Genomic DNA, 13,361 nt, shown 5'->3' with positions numbered 1-13,361 from the left:
GTCTGTAGAGTCATATACTCCATGATGATGCTTTGGCCACAGAAGGGAGGCATGTGTAAGGGTGGTCCTAGGTTTGTAATGGAGCCAGACATTCTCATCAGTCAGCGATGCTGCGGCTTTCCTAGCATTACAGTGCCAGGCGGTGGTACTGGCAGAAGCAAACCGTGGCCAGGTGCATAAAGATAGAGCAGGTACGTAAATTACATACAATGTGCAATTTTGGATACGGACAATGGAAATGACTACGGGACTGGTTTATGTTTCACTGTTCTTTATTTTTATTGTCATTGCTGAATGTACACTCACTCATAAGAAAAAGTATGTTCTAAGAGAATACGCCGCATCCACGGTCTCGGATGTTCCCTGTGGGCTTTCTGGTGGCATCAGGAAGCCACCTGGAGTGGCTGACCCTAACCATCTAGGCAGAGCCACCCTCCAGCAGAGCCAAGGCTCGTCAGAGCTTTCAGAGCCCAGGTAGTGAATGCTTCCATCAGTGGAGTCAATCGCGGTTCCACGGAAATGTCATGTATCCACCAAGTCTTCCTGATGCTTTTGGGTACCAGGCACAAAACAAAACAAAACAGAAAACAATCGCCAGTACTGCCCAGCATTCAGTAAGGGAGTGATCTCTGCACTTACATCTGCATGTGTGTGAGTGAATGCACAGATCTCAGGAGCTTTCTGTAACAGTCGACAGTAACAAAGCACAGGGAGAGTGGTACCGTTGACAGTAACAACCGAAACATAAAATACTTCGGGGTGAAGAAGAATGTCAGTCCTGTGTGGGAAGAGACGACGTTGCTGAAGGATCTGATGAAGGATCTGAATGCATGGAGGCCATGAGCAGGCCAACGCTCTGTGGAGAAAGGTGCCCTTCTTCCACAGCAACTTTCTCTCCAAGTGGTTCAATCCGAACACTTGGACAAGTCTAAATTTAGTTTAGACAAATAGGTGGTCAGGGATGGCTAAGAAATGTTGACAAGCGGTGGGCTCCAACTAAGACATGCTCTGCCCGGTTTCCTGAACTGCAAAAATATGTTGGAAGTTCTTCTCAAACTTGGCCTCGAGTTCACTCAGGAACACTCCATCCTGAAAAGGAATAGATATGACATTAGCCACTGTGGGGCTCCACTCCTCACCTCCCCCGTGGGCATGAGCCCCACAGCCGGAAGGCAGGTGTGCTCTGCTGTTCTGGTGGTTTCTCTTTGGAAGGTGGAAAAGCAGACTCTGCACCTCTTCCCCAAGACGCCTGGAGCCAGGAGTGCGGCAGATTCTGCGTTTTGGAGACTTGGCAAACATTTGCACATGCGCAACAGGATGCACTGTTTATACAGGCTGAGTTCACACACAAAAATTCATTGATGTACCGTCTGTGCCTTCCACACGGCCCGTAGGTAAGTGTGCACGCAACTTTTAATAATTTAATGCATGAAGCAAAGGTTTACAGTGTGGAATTTTCTGAACATTTGGAATTTCACATGTTTTGGTTAGGAATACTCAACTCACAAACTTCAGGCTAATTCCTGATGGGCAGTTCACGGAGAGATTTAATTTTATGAATTTTAGATATTGGATAACTTTTATGAATTCATGGATAGATGTCACTTTTATGAATTCTAGATACTAGATACTAGCACATTTTAAATGTAATAATGTGATAGCACAAAAGTGTCTACCTTTAATTCACGTTTCCCTTGTACCTTGACCTCACCCCTTGGGAATGCCTTTCACTATTTTTGCTATAGGACTAGGAAATTCAGGCGTAAAGCAAAGCAGGATTTGAAGGTGGGAGGTGGTTGGTGTGGTGTCGTCTGCAGGGCCTGTCCCTACCGGCTGGGAGGTAGACTAGCAGGCTCCGGCCTCGCCCCTCAACGTGTCCTCTTATGCCTCCGCCTTGATGACTCTATGGAAAAGGATCAGTCTAGCCCCACAAGACTGCAGCCACGAGACTGCAAAGCCATGATGACCTCTCTAGTTCATCTCGAGCAGCTGGATTCCATTTGAGACACTTCACAAGAACCCCTGGCCTTGACCAAACAAAACAGTGACCATGTCCATCTATGGTGGCCTCTGGTCCACTCTGCCATCACAATGTTCTCAGGAAATTGCGGGGGCTTCAGCCACCGACCAATCACAGGAAAGCTGCCAGCACCGTGGCACACAAGCTGGGGAGCACGGCTCAGCCCCAGCTTTAGTCCCTAAGCCTTGCTGCCCTCAGTCCCTCAGGGCATCACGGAGTGCAAAATCAACACCCACTTTCTCTCACCACCGTACTGGCATCAGCCATGGACTGGCTGCTCATGGGGCAAGTGAACCCAGGCTTTAACAGGGCGTCCATGACAGCATCCCTTCAAGATGGGAAGAGCTGATTGCCCTGAAAATGCCCTTGTCTTTCCTGTGGGGGTGAACAGCTCTGCTGAACGCCGAGCGTTCTGCCTTGGCAGAAATCTTCCATCTGTGAGAGAGTACAGGCAGGGGCCTTAGGTCCTGCTGGCAGTGACGCTTTCTGGCTTGGGCTATTTCCCCCCAGAGCTTTCTGGATACTTCCAGGTTGTCATTATCACGTTGGCTTGTATGAGCTTCTCAACTGACGAGGGCAGTTGAAACATTCGCTCTATAGAAGATGCAAGGTAGAAAGGCCATGACGGAGAGCAGGGACGCTAGGAGCATCACTTACGCTGCAAAACGCCTTGAGGTTCTGAAAGATGAGGCGCATGTCCTGCACGAAGCCCCCCACGTGCGAGTACACCTGACTGCGCAGCTTCTTCTTGATCTCGTCTAACACGGGCCCCTGTGTGCCCTGGCATGGCTGGGTGCCCTGTTGAGATCAACAAATACAATGGGAGGGCTGGGGGTGTGGCTCCACGCCTGCTTTCTCTAGACTCCCAGGGTGGGTGGATGAGGAAAGGGCGTGTGTTCCTCCCCCTCCCGCCTCCCTTGCATGGCTGAACCCTGACACTCTCCTCCCCCCGTGTAAGAGCTGTTGGGAGGTAACCATGTTGTGAGGGTGGAGCCTCCCCATTGGCTTGGTGCCCTTGTGGAGACCCTCAGGAGCTCCCTCCTTCTTGGTGCAGCTAGCTCTCTCAGAGGAGGAGCCTGGGTTAAGCCCAACCCCACTGGCACCCTCATCTGAGCCTTGCAGCTTCCAGATTCTGAGAAGTCAAATTATGTGGCTTCAGCCCCCCATCTACGATGCAAACTTGAGATCTCATCTAGGATGATCTGTGATAAGACATATGAAGGAAGACAGTCACCCAGAAAGCAGAGAGAAAAGCTGTTTGTACAATTTCCAATCACAAGTTCACAGCCTTCAGGCTGTGGCTGCTACTTACATAATGCGGTTTCGAGGCAAAAGCGGTACTTTCTGAGCACTGGTATACCTTCAGGAGGAGATACTCGCATCTCTGTAGAAGATGAAGACAGTGAGGGAAAGGCCCCTTGCATAGAGCTGCTCACCTACACGCCCAGGCAGAACACAGCTTCCAGGCTTGCGGACTCTTGGGAGCACACATGGAATGCGGGTCTCCTTTGAAGACCACACTCTGGTGTGAGGTCGTGGGATGGAAGCCCAGTGAGGGCCTGTGGTTTACCTTCAGGCACAGGTTCAGCCTGCTGTCAGACTGCGCTCCTGCCCTGTGCCCGGCAAGGAGTGGCCTCAGGCTCCTGGCACCACTCACCAGCTGCTGCTCAGGCTTCATCTGCATCTGCAGCACCTCTGATTCCTGATGAAGTGGCTGTTTCTTCCCACAACTCTGCCACATGTCTTTGGTCCTGCAGTTGAGGCAACTCCATGGGTTGCTAGGAGGTTGGACATAAGTGAGCAAAGACAGGATCGGTGAGTCAGTCAGGGATTCTGTGATTGCTGAAGTCCTCTCCTCAAGACTGACCTGTGGTTTCCATCTTTCTCTCACTCTCCTCTTGGAGACCCCTTGTTTTCTGTAACTAGAGACTCCCCTCCCATCAAGAGTGGCAGCACGAGTGACAAGCCTGTTGAGTGACATGCCTAAGGAGCGATGGAGTCTCATTCACCTCCAAACCTGGAGTTTGCATCAGAGCCTCTGGGAGTTTGATAACGATTCCTTTTTGGCACAGTCAAGTCTTAGAAATTAGCACCTTAAGTACTGGTGTCTTGGGCCATGATGCATCAACCTCATCTTTGTCAAACTCAGGAGAGCCAGGTTTCTGTTTTTTTCACTTTTGGCAAAAGCCAAGCTATAGGCATCTTCTACTCTGACACTGCCTTATTCCATTCTAGAATTTGTCCCGTAAAACCTTCTTGGAAAGGAAACCTACAAATGAGTTAGACACCTTCCATTTGCCCTAAGAGTCATTCCCCAGTGTCTCTCCCCTGCTGTCTGTGCTGTGAGGCTTTTGAAAATCAGATACAAAATAAATAAATATATAAAAAAAAGAAAATCAGATACACATACAATAACTCATCCTTGAGATGTCACCTCTCCCAGGATGTTCAGTGCATGTTCCATGGACCCAGACCAGCGTGGATCTGGGACTATATACAGGCTGATCAAAACGGCTGTTCTGTCTTCTGCCTCTATAGTTTGTCCAGTTCATCAAAGGCATGCATTTGCACTGATGCCCTCAGATGGCACCCTGGGGGCAGGTGGCTTACTTGATCCCTCCCAACATGGAAGGAGAAAGCTTTGACCTCACCAGGACAGATGCCTTCCTCATAGAGGCCATTCTCCTGGCCACAGCAGTTCTACCCAGAGCATCATTCTCAGGACACCTCATCGGTCTCCATGGTAACCTACACAGCATCAGCCTTGTCTGAAGCAGGGGCTCACATCCACAGAGTTCACAGACCTTACCATGCTCCTTGCGATGCAGAATCAGCTGACTTGACAGATAGTGGCACAGCCTTCTGAAGGCCCTAACAACCATGCTTGCAATGTTGCCACAGCAGGTCAGGATGCGTATGTGTGTGTATGGTAGAGGGTCGGGGAGAGGGGAGAGATATGGCTTGAACCAACAGCCAGGGTAGGATGGTGTCACTGTGTCAGTGTGTGAGGTTCTAGGAACCATCTGAAGAGACTCTGCCTCTATGAGTCTGCTGCTATTGGCCACGTTAGAGCTCTGGGAGATCCTTATGGATCCTCATCTGATAGATCCTTGAAGCTCTCACCAGGACCCAGAACCCGGCAGGCCAGCTGTGAATGATGCAGGTGCTGTACCAGGAGAGGGTTGGGTGGGGAAGTGGCTTACTAACCTCTTAGGGTCTATATGTGAGATGTGGCAGTCCTGGTGGTAGGATCTTGAACAGGTATCGCAGCAGTAAATCATCCCCCCTTGGCAGCACATGTCACACTCATTGGAGTTCTCTGGCTGAAAGAGGAGATGGAATAGATGTCTTGGGGATTAGTGAGACCCCACAGGTCAACACACTGGGATTCTAGGACATGTGACCTTGCACATGCCAAGGTGACACCTGGAAGTCTCCAACCTCAAAAGGAAAGGATCCACATCGAGTGGAGATTTTTCAAGACCATTCTGTTGTGCGGTAAAGTTCAGGAAGTGCTGGCTCTGTGTCAGCAACAGCAGAGGTGGGGCTAAGCTGAAGCCAGGAGCTAGGAACCCCATTTGGTCTCCCATGTGACTGCAGAGGCCCAAGCATGTGGAGCGTCACCTACTGCTTTCCCAGGCACATTAGCTGGGAGCTGGATCAGCAGTGCAGCAGCTGCAACTCAAACTAGTGTTCATATGGGATGCCACTGGTGCAGGGCAGTGACAGGACAGAAGTTTTTATGAAAGCTGAGATTCAGACCCAGAATAGCTTAGAAATAGCACCAAAAATGAACTAAAAATCATCTGAATCAATTATTTTTTGGTTGGCAAAGCCTGGCCTCAAAACATAGTGTGTTATCTAGCTACATTCATCATTTAAATTGACTTGTTCCAGGGCAGTTCATGAGAACATACTATGATGGAGTCAACTTCTGTGACATTCTGTGTCCCGTAGTTCCATCCATAAGCCTCTGAGCAGTTGAATGGCAGGCCTGGGTGCAGACCCTGTCCTGGGAGTTCTGTGTGTTGAGGTGAAAGAACCAGGGTACGAAAGGCATTCTGCCGCCAACTGTGAGCATGCGGCAGGGGACAGCAGTAGGACTGAGATCATGTGCTTGGGGAGAAGCCCGGACTCTCACAGGATCACAGGAAGGAGACTGTACTTACATAAGGGTCAATAGAGATGCTGCTGTCAGACTGCTGTGTACGCTGTGGAAAAGAGAAAGACTGAGTCACAATATTGGATATGACGTTTCATGAGTCATAGTTTCATGAGTATAGTTTTAAAAGAATTATTTTTAAAGATTTGTTAGACTTACAGAGGAAGAGGGGCACACACACACACACACACACACACACACACAGAGACTCGTCTGGTTCACTCCCCTATGATCACAGCAGCTGGGACTGAGCCAGCCTCAAGCCTGACTCCTGGGACTCCATCTGGGTCTCTCCCATGTGAAGTAGAAGCCCAAGCACCTGGGCCACCTTTCGCTGCATTGCCCAGGTGCATCAGCAGGGACTAGGATCAGAAGTGGAGCAGCCAGAACTTCAGCCAGCACTCAGATGGCATGCCAGTGTTGTAGGCAGCAGTTTAACCTGTGACACCTGAACAGAACATTTCAGTCTTTTGTGCCACAGCCCTCCCTTGGTTTCATTTTGTATCTGTGTTTATGTGGCTGGGTGTCGAACTAGAGAATGGAAAGCATTCATTACTGTGTTCATGGAGGTTTGGCTTTAAGTAGGTTTCAGACCTGGTTCTTCAACCCCAGGTGCAGGCCTTTGGAGGCCATGCAGGGAGCCTGGCCTTGGTTCCCAGACTAAGCCACGACACTGTGCTGGTCCTCCCACGTGGGGGCCCTTGGCCCTTTTCCTCTAAGTTAGGACCGTGGAAACCAGGCTGGGTCACCATTCACTGACTCTCATAACCATTCAGTTCAGAGCAATGCAGCAGCCCCCAAAAGACCTCCTCAGTGGGATGCAATGCTGAGGACCACAAGTTCCCAGAGTCTCCAGTGCTCACAGCTCTTCTTCCTCAAGATGGGACTTCTCCACATTCTCCTGAATCCCAGCTACATGGACCCTGGGTATCTGGGATGGCTTGGCCTCCCTCCAGCCTAGAACAATGGCTACCCCAGCTCTTACCTCCTGCCCACAGCACTCAGTGTGACTCAGACCACACAGACTGGAGATGATGGCCATGTCACTGCCCACCTCTTTGAGTGGTGCAGAACTCCATTTTCCCCCAGCCCCACCATGTATTATTATGCCAAGTCAGGCAGGAGGCTTACACAATTCAGTCATATTGGCCTGCTCTGCATTACCACTGATCAGCATAACACCTGGCACCTAATAGCTGCTCCACAGTTGCTTGTTGAATGGATGCATAACACAAGAATCAGAAACCAAGGGCTGGGGTGGAAGACCCGGTGGAGAGACCCTCTGGGAGCTGAGGTGGTTTCACCTTTGGAGCAGGTGCTTAGGGCATGGCGGGGGAGCACCTGTGATGAAGCGAAGGAAGGGAGATGACCAGCTTTGGATTAGCCTATGCTGAACTCACTTAATCAATAGATCAAATCACTTCTCTCCAGAAACCTTGGTGGATGCAGAAGCCTGTCCCTGCATCTCTAGTTATCAAGTCAGTGAAGAAAATGGCCCCTGGCCAGCTTTGTGAGGACTGGCTTCCTGGTATGCAAGGGATGTGGAAGGTTACCTATGCCACAGGTTATGGAAATGGAAGTCCTTCCCTGACACTCCTGCACCACGTGCTTGCTCGCTCACCTGCAGCCTTGGCGAGGACAGGCAAGGCAGTGCTTTCACTACTTTCTCTGGAGTCCACACAGCATGGAGGTCGCTGGTCTGTGAACTCCATAATGGCTCGCTCACACGGAGGGAGTCTCCACCATCACTGATGGCATGGGGTCTGTAGAGCCCCTCTGATAGGCCGAGGTCTCTTCACAAAGGAGAGACTGCAGATCAGCAGGCTTACAGGGCACTTCTGCTGCAGTCCTGTTCTTCTCAGAATGTAATAAAGCAAAAGCATTTCCCGTGTGTGTGTGTGTGTGTGTGTGTGTGTGTGTGTGTGTATACAAGCTTATGTGCAGTGCAGGGAAAGTATGCATGAAAGGCAGAGGATGTGTTTTTGTTGTTTGGCCACTGGGTGATGTTCGTTCCCTGGGGAATTCTACATTAGGTCATTTAGTGTGATCATAGGATGTTCCCAGCGAAACAGCTGCTCCTTCCCTGTATGTATTTCAAACCCACACTTGCTTTTTAAACTCCACTTCCATCGTCTGTGCTTAGCTCTAAGAAAGTACGACATTTCAGATCTAGTGAAATGCGACAGACTGGCTCAGCTGGGAGCAATCAGTCCGACGGGAACAGGACCCCTGGAACGGTGGGCAAGAATTCGCGGTTGACAGACAGACACGACAACGCAAGGCAGTTGTACGTGAGTGCATTTTGCAAAAGCAAGGCATCAGCTTATATATAGTAGATGATTGCAAAGGGATGTTCTCTTTGTTTATTCATGTGGTTACATTTCACAAACAATTATTCCAGGGAGGTAAGTGGGTCTGCTGATAAAAGATTGTTCTCTAACAGCCTGGTGACAGCCTGCAGTTGCTATTTCTTGTGGATGCGGTGTGGCACCAGCTGCAGTTTTAATCATTAAGCGCTTAGCTCTCATTGTGTTTTGTGCCTTACATTGGCTTTAATATTAACCTGTCTATTTTTCTTAGTTTTTCTTCCTGTATGGTGTTTTAAGCTATAGATTTCCACTATAATCTTCTTTTTAGGAATTCTCAAACATAGTCCCAGGTAGGTTTGTTAAAGCTAGTGACCTGATAGTTTTATCTCAGACTGCTTGCCAGCCTTGTCCAGTCTCCTGTCAGAAGGCTTCATAGAACTATAAAGGAACATTGAGCCTTTGCCGAACACAAGTAGTATTATTCCAGCCATGAAGATAAGAGCAAAGAGAGCACAGTCAGGAATGCCAAGACCACTAGAGATGCAGCCGAGTCCAGGAGGCATCCTTCCTTGAAGCTTCCGCCTCGGCCTGGTGATTTCTCACGCAGGCTCCACTGGAAGTGGCGTGACAGTGAAATACATACCAGGGGGGCTCACTCTGATCATTTATTCTGCAGGACTGCTCCCATCTCCAGCTGCAGCTTCCAGTGCCCAAAGCCTCCTACCTTGTGCGATGTTTGGAAGCAGCAAGAGCATCATGAATAAAATTAATTTTATCACGGAAAATCAGAGATTGGATGGATGAGACACTGGTAGGAAGTCAGGCGATAGTCACCTTTCTTCTGCTTCTTGGTGGGTTTTGCAGAAATCCTTTCTGAAAGACAGAAACAGTCAGCGACATCATGGATCTTGCCTTTGTTCTGTGAGGCTTGTGTCTATGACTATCTTCTAGCAATTTCTATCTGGGTGTCTCACTGTCAGCTCTAAGTCAAGATGTCTTCATGGAGATTGTTTTCCACGATGCTCTGGTAATGGAGGGCTTCCTGCCCTCTACCATCAGCTGAGCTAACAACTGGAGCCTTTTTAACCAGATGTGTCCCAGCACATGGTGCAGCACAATTCTGGCTGTCCTTTGTGTGCACATATGATGCCCTGTTCATCATTCTTGTTTGCCAGACTGTTCTTGGACATGAAAACTGTCCTGGGAATCTGCCCTTGACTTCAGAGCCAGAAACGACAGTCCCTCATCCAGCTGCTTCCTCACCTCCTGCCAATGCTCCTTACTCCAGCATGCGCCCCATGCTACTCCGTGGTTGGGGGCAGCCATCTCCCTAGTTTGGGATTCATACCTGGCCCTCTCTTGTAGCTTGAGATGGAGCTCATTAAATATTTGCTTTACAAAAAACCCTTTCTTCATTGCAAGAATGCCACAAGCAAGGACTGTCTGAGGTGTGCTGGAAGAGCTCAGTATCCGGGTTTGAAATTCAACAGGTTCATCTGCACGGAGAGCCTGTTCCTGCCTTGTCCATGCCAGGGGATTCATGGAAGGGGCAAAGCTATCACTTATAATGTACTCTGTTTATGTCCTCTTTCAAGGTTAACACTGACTGGTTCATCTAGCTGAAATACACTAGAATCTAGGAACTACCCACACCATTCAGCATTTCCATATACATAATTCTATGACGGTACATTTATTGGTTCCTAAAGTTGCACACTCCCTTCTCCCCTCATGTGACCCACTGCACAATTCCTTTGTGGCAGAATGAAGACCACAAGGTGCCAACCATCCTGTCCCCCAAAGGGGACATGCTAATGTACTTACAGGACCAGGCTGTAAAGCAAGCCAATCATGGAGACACTGAGTTGTGCAGTAAAGCTACAATTGCATTGTCACCCTGGGATGTAGTCAGGATGGCTTTGTGGACACAGCAAAGGTCCCCCAAAGTCCAGACTGGTGAATCTTGATGGTAAAGCATTGACAAGACCTCAAGTCACCAAAATACCTGGATCAAAAATTTCAGGGGCCACCCGAGGCAGCGCACGCTTTGCTTCCAGTTCCTGGATGCCTTGTAGCCGCCTTCAATTTCAAATTCTCGCAGGGTGAAGAACCGTCCATCCTCACCCTGTATACACTTCTGACTGGAGCCTGTAAGATCAGGACAAGGTTAGCTCCTCCATGGCGACAGCACTAAAGCCTGGCTTCCTACCACCCTGGCCGTGGAGCTGCCCATCTGGGGTTCTGCATCTGTCACAGGAGACTGTTTCCCCAACAGACCTCAGTGCTCCATTCCCAGAAAGAAAGGTCAGGGTCGAAGGAGACTCTGCATCGTGTATTTGTGTCTGGGACTTTCATGCAGTGAGGTGGAGAATAACTGCCAGCAATATTTACCCGTTCACAATATTTTATTATGATAAAAAGCAGTTGAGCAGCACTGAAGAACAAGCAGGACTGTCCTCCCTGTCTCTCTCTGGTTCTGTGCCAGCCTAAACATCAGTGGGACAGATGAGGACATACAGCCCCATGCTATATGTAGCCACGTGGAAACTGTCTTTACAGCTACTTCCACCATGACTTGCATAACTTCATTCCTCAAGATAATGATTGATCATCAACTCTTTATCATGGTCTGTACTCATGGCTACTTCATGCTAAAACTAACTATTATTATAGGATTCTGGTGTTATGACTCAACAGGCTAATCCTCCACCAGCAACCCATATGGGTGTCGGTTGGAATCCTGGCTGCTGCATTTCCAATCCAGTTCCCTGCTAATGGCCTGGGAAAGCAGCAGAGGCTGGCCTAAGGTCTTGGGACCCTGAACACACGTGGGGGACCTGGAAGAAGTTCCTGGCTCCTGGTTTTGGATAGGCTCAGCTTCGGCTGTTGCGACCATTTGAAGAGTGAACCTGCAGCAGATGGAAGATCTTTCTCTGTCTCTCCTTCTCTCTGTAAATAAGCCTGCCTTTCCAATGGAAATAAATATTTTGAGATACATTTATTTAATTGGAATGGCAGATTCACAGAGAGGAGAAACAGAAAAATCTTTCATCTGCTGGATGACTCCCCAAACATTTTCAACAGCTGGAGCTGAGCTGAAGCCAGGAGCCAGGAGCTTCTACCTGGTCACCCACGCAGGTGAAGGGTCCCAAGGCTTGGGGCTGTCCTCGGCTGCTTTCCCAGGCCACAAGCAGAGAGCTGGATGGGAAGTGGAGCATCTGAGACCTGAACTAGATTCTGGTGCTTGCAAGGTGAAGATTTAGTGAGACACAGTGTGAGGCACTAAATAAACCTCTATTACAGAAATGTTTTCCAAAGTGAAAAGTTAAGTTACAAATATGAAATAGAATCATAGAGCAAATACTTAAACAGCCATTGGAGCCCAGAGGTATACTGTGGAAGTGGGAGAAACTGGCAGAGAAGGGGGAGGCAAGTTTTACTTGTTCTCATTGTGTGTGGGGGGAAGTTAAGAGCCACAGCGACTGAGTATCATGTCACACCTGACGCACACTGTCATGGCGAAGGCATTTTCTGAGTTTGTCCCCCAAGTCTTCATGTGTGGGATGCTAGGTCCTTAGTGTGGCCATGGGAGAAGTGGCTGGACCCTGAAGAAGTCAGGCATCATGGGAACCCTGCAGGTGCTTGAGGGGCTGCCCACAGAAGGAATCGCAGGAGTCCAGCTGCTCTTGGGCTTTCTGCTTCGCAGTGTGCTCTCCTCTCATGTCCACCCATCCAGGTGCCATCCATCAGGAGGCCCTCACTGGAGGGTGGACACATGTGGCTGCCTCATCTCACACTTGCAGCCTCCAAACACAAGAGCTAAGCCGACCTCTTTTTGTTATAACGGAGCTTGCCTCTGGTATTTCATTGTAGGAATGGAAAACTGACTGACACACCATAGTGTATCTGAAACAGGCTGCCGATCTTTCTTCTGATTCCAAATCCTGAGCTCTGCGCCCCTAGCATAAGGCTGCTATGGGGAGAGGGCCCATGAAGGGCCTGTGGGATTTCTCAGATGTGTGCATTTTTTTAATCCAGGTTTTGAGCTGCTTGAGCTGGTGTCAAGTGCTAAATGGCATCCTGTGGACCTTTCTCATGATGAGAGGAGATATGGCCCAGTAGGCTAATGTCTTACGCATTTCAGAGGTTGGAAAAGCCACTGTTACTACAGGACATCTGGCGTGTGTGTATAAGAAAGCTAGCACCATGAGCCTGGGACTATCCTTAGAAGAGCCAATGGGGAATGGTCGGTCCTGAGCTGGCCTTATGGGATGGAGTTCAGGAGGGGTTCTGCCATCCTCAGAACTGAGAAGAGTGGTCAGCTGTGCCTGCAAGTGTGTGTGTGCAAGCCACGCAGCTTATGCAGAACACCTGCTTTCCTTCTGTGAGTTTGGGATTGGGAATGCGCCATGGAGAGGCCGTCTCCATGACTGATTACCTTTTGATGGAAATCCTGGCTTTCCCTGGCAGTCACCATGTGACACATGCAGGACTGTGCCCTATGCGCCTGCAGCAGATAGGGCTCCCAAGGGGCTTGTTCTCGGTCTCCTCTGGACCAGAGCTAAGTGTCTTTTTCCTTTGCTGACTCTGCTGTGCTGTCCTTCACTTAGAGAACCACTGGCTGGGGGCACAGCTGCAGACTGAGTCCTAGGGCTTCTCCTGGCGATGTTACAGAACACAGCAGGACTTGGAGGCTCAGCATGGTGGTCTGCCTCCTGAACTGCACGCTCTTTGCAGGGGCATTTCAGCGGTAACTCACAGAAGCCCATGAAGCTCACCTTGTTGCAGCAGATTCTTGTATAGAATCCCCTCCATGGGTCCACATTCGACGGGAAGCTCAGGACCGTTGAATTTTGCAATTTTTTGTATA

At 49.4% G+C, this 13,361-nt stretch overlaps 1 protein-coding gene and 1 long non-coding RNA gene across 2 annotated transcripts; both read right to left on the bottom strand.

The window, feature by feature from the left end:
• Positions 1 to 254: 254 nt before the first annotated feature.
• Positions 255 to 3,472, bottom strand: LOC121158212. The gene is made up of 3 exons (XR_005884170.1): positions 3,333 to 3,472; positions 2,678 to 2,818; positions 255 to 1,089 (listed from the first exon to the last, which is right to left on the bottom strand). It is a non-coding gene; the product is annotated as an uncharacterized LOC121158212 (long non-coding RNA).
• Positions 3,473 to 3,615: 143 nt separating this feature from the next.
• On the bottom strand, positions 3,616 to 13,354 carry LOC121158209 (nuclear body protein SP140-like protein). Its single transcript, XM_040982866.1, has 7 exons — positions 13,270 to 13,354; positions 10,497 to 10,639; positions 9,326 to 9,364; positions 6,190 to 6,231; positions 5,228 to 5,343; positions 3,678 to 3,798; positions 3,616 to 3,633 (listed from the first exon to the last, which is right to left on the bottom strand). The coding sequence occupies exons 1-7, from the start codon at positions 13,304 to 13,306 to the stop codon at positions 3,616 to 3,618; spliced, it is 516 nt and encodes a 171-aa protein (XP_040838800.1). The 5' UTR covers positions 13,307 to 13,354.
• Between the last annotated feature and the right edge of the window lie 7 nt (positions 13,355 to 13,361).

This window comes from Ochotona curzoniae, unplaced genomic scaffold (assembly GCF_017591425.1).
Source record: "Ochotona curzoniae isolate NIBS_2020 unplaced genomic scaffold, NIBS_Ocur_1.0 contig_3644, whole genome shotgun sequence".
Taxonomy (NCBI): Eukaryota; Metazoa; Chordata; class Mammalia; order Lagomorpha; family Ochotonidae; genus Ochotona; species Ochotona curzoniae.
Note: the sequence above shows the minus strand (reverse complement) of the source record. Positions and strands in the feature narration are given on the sequence as shown.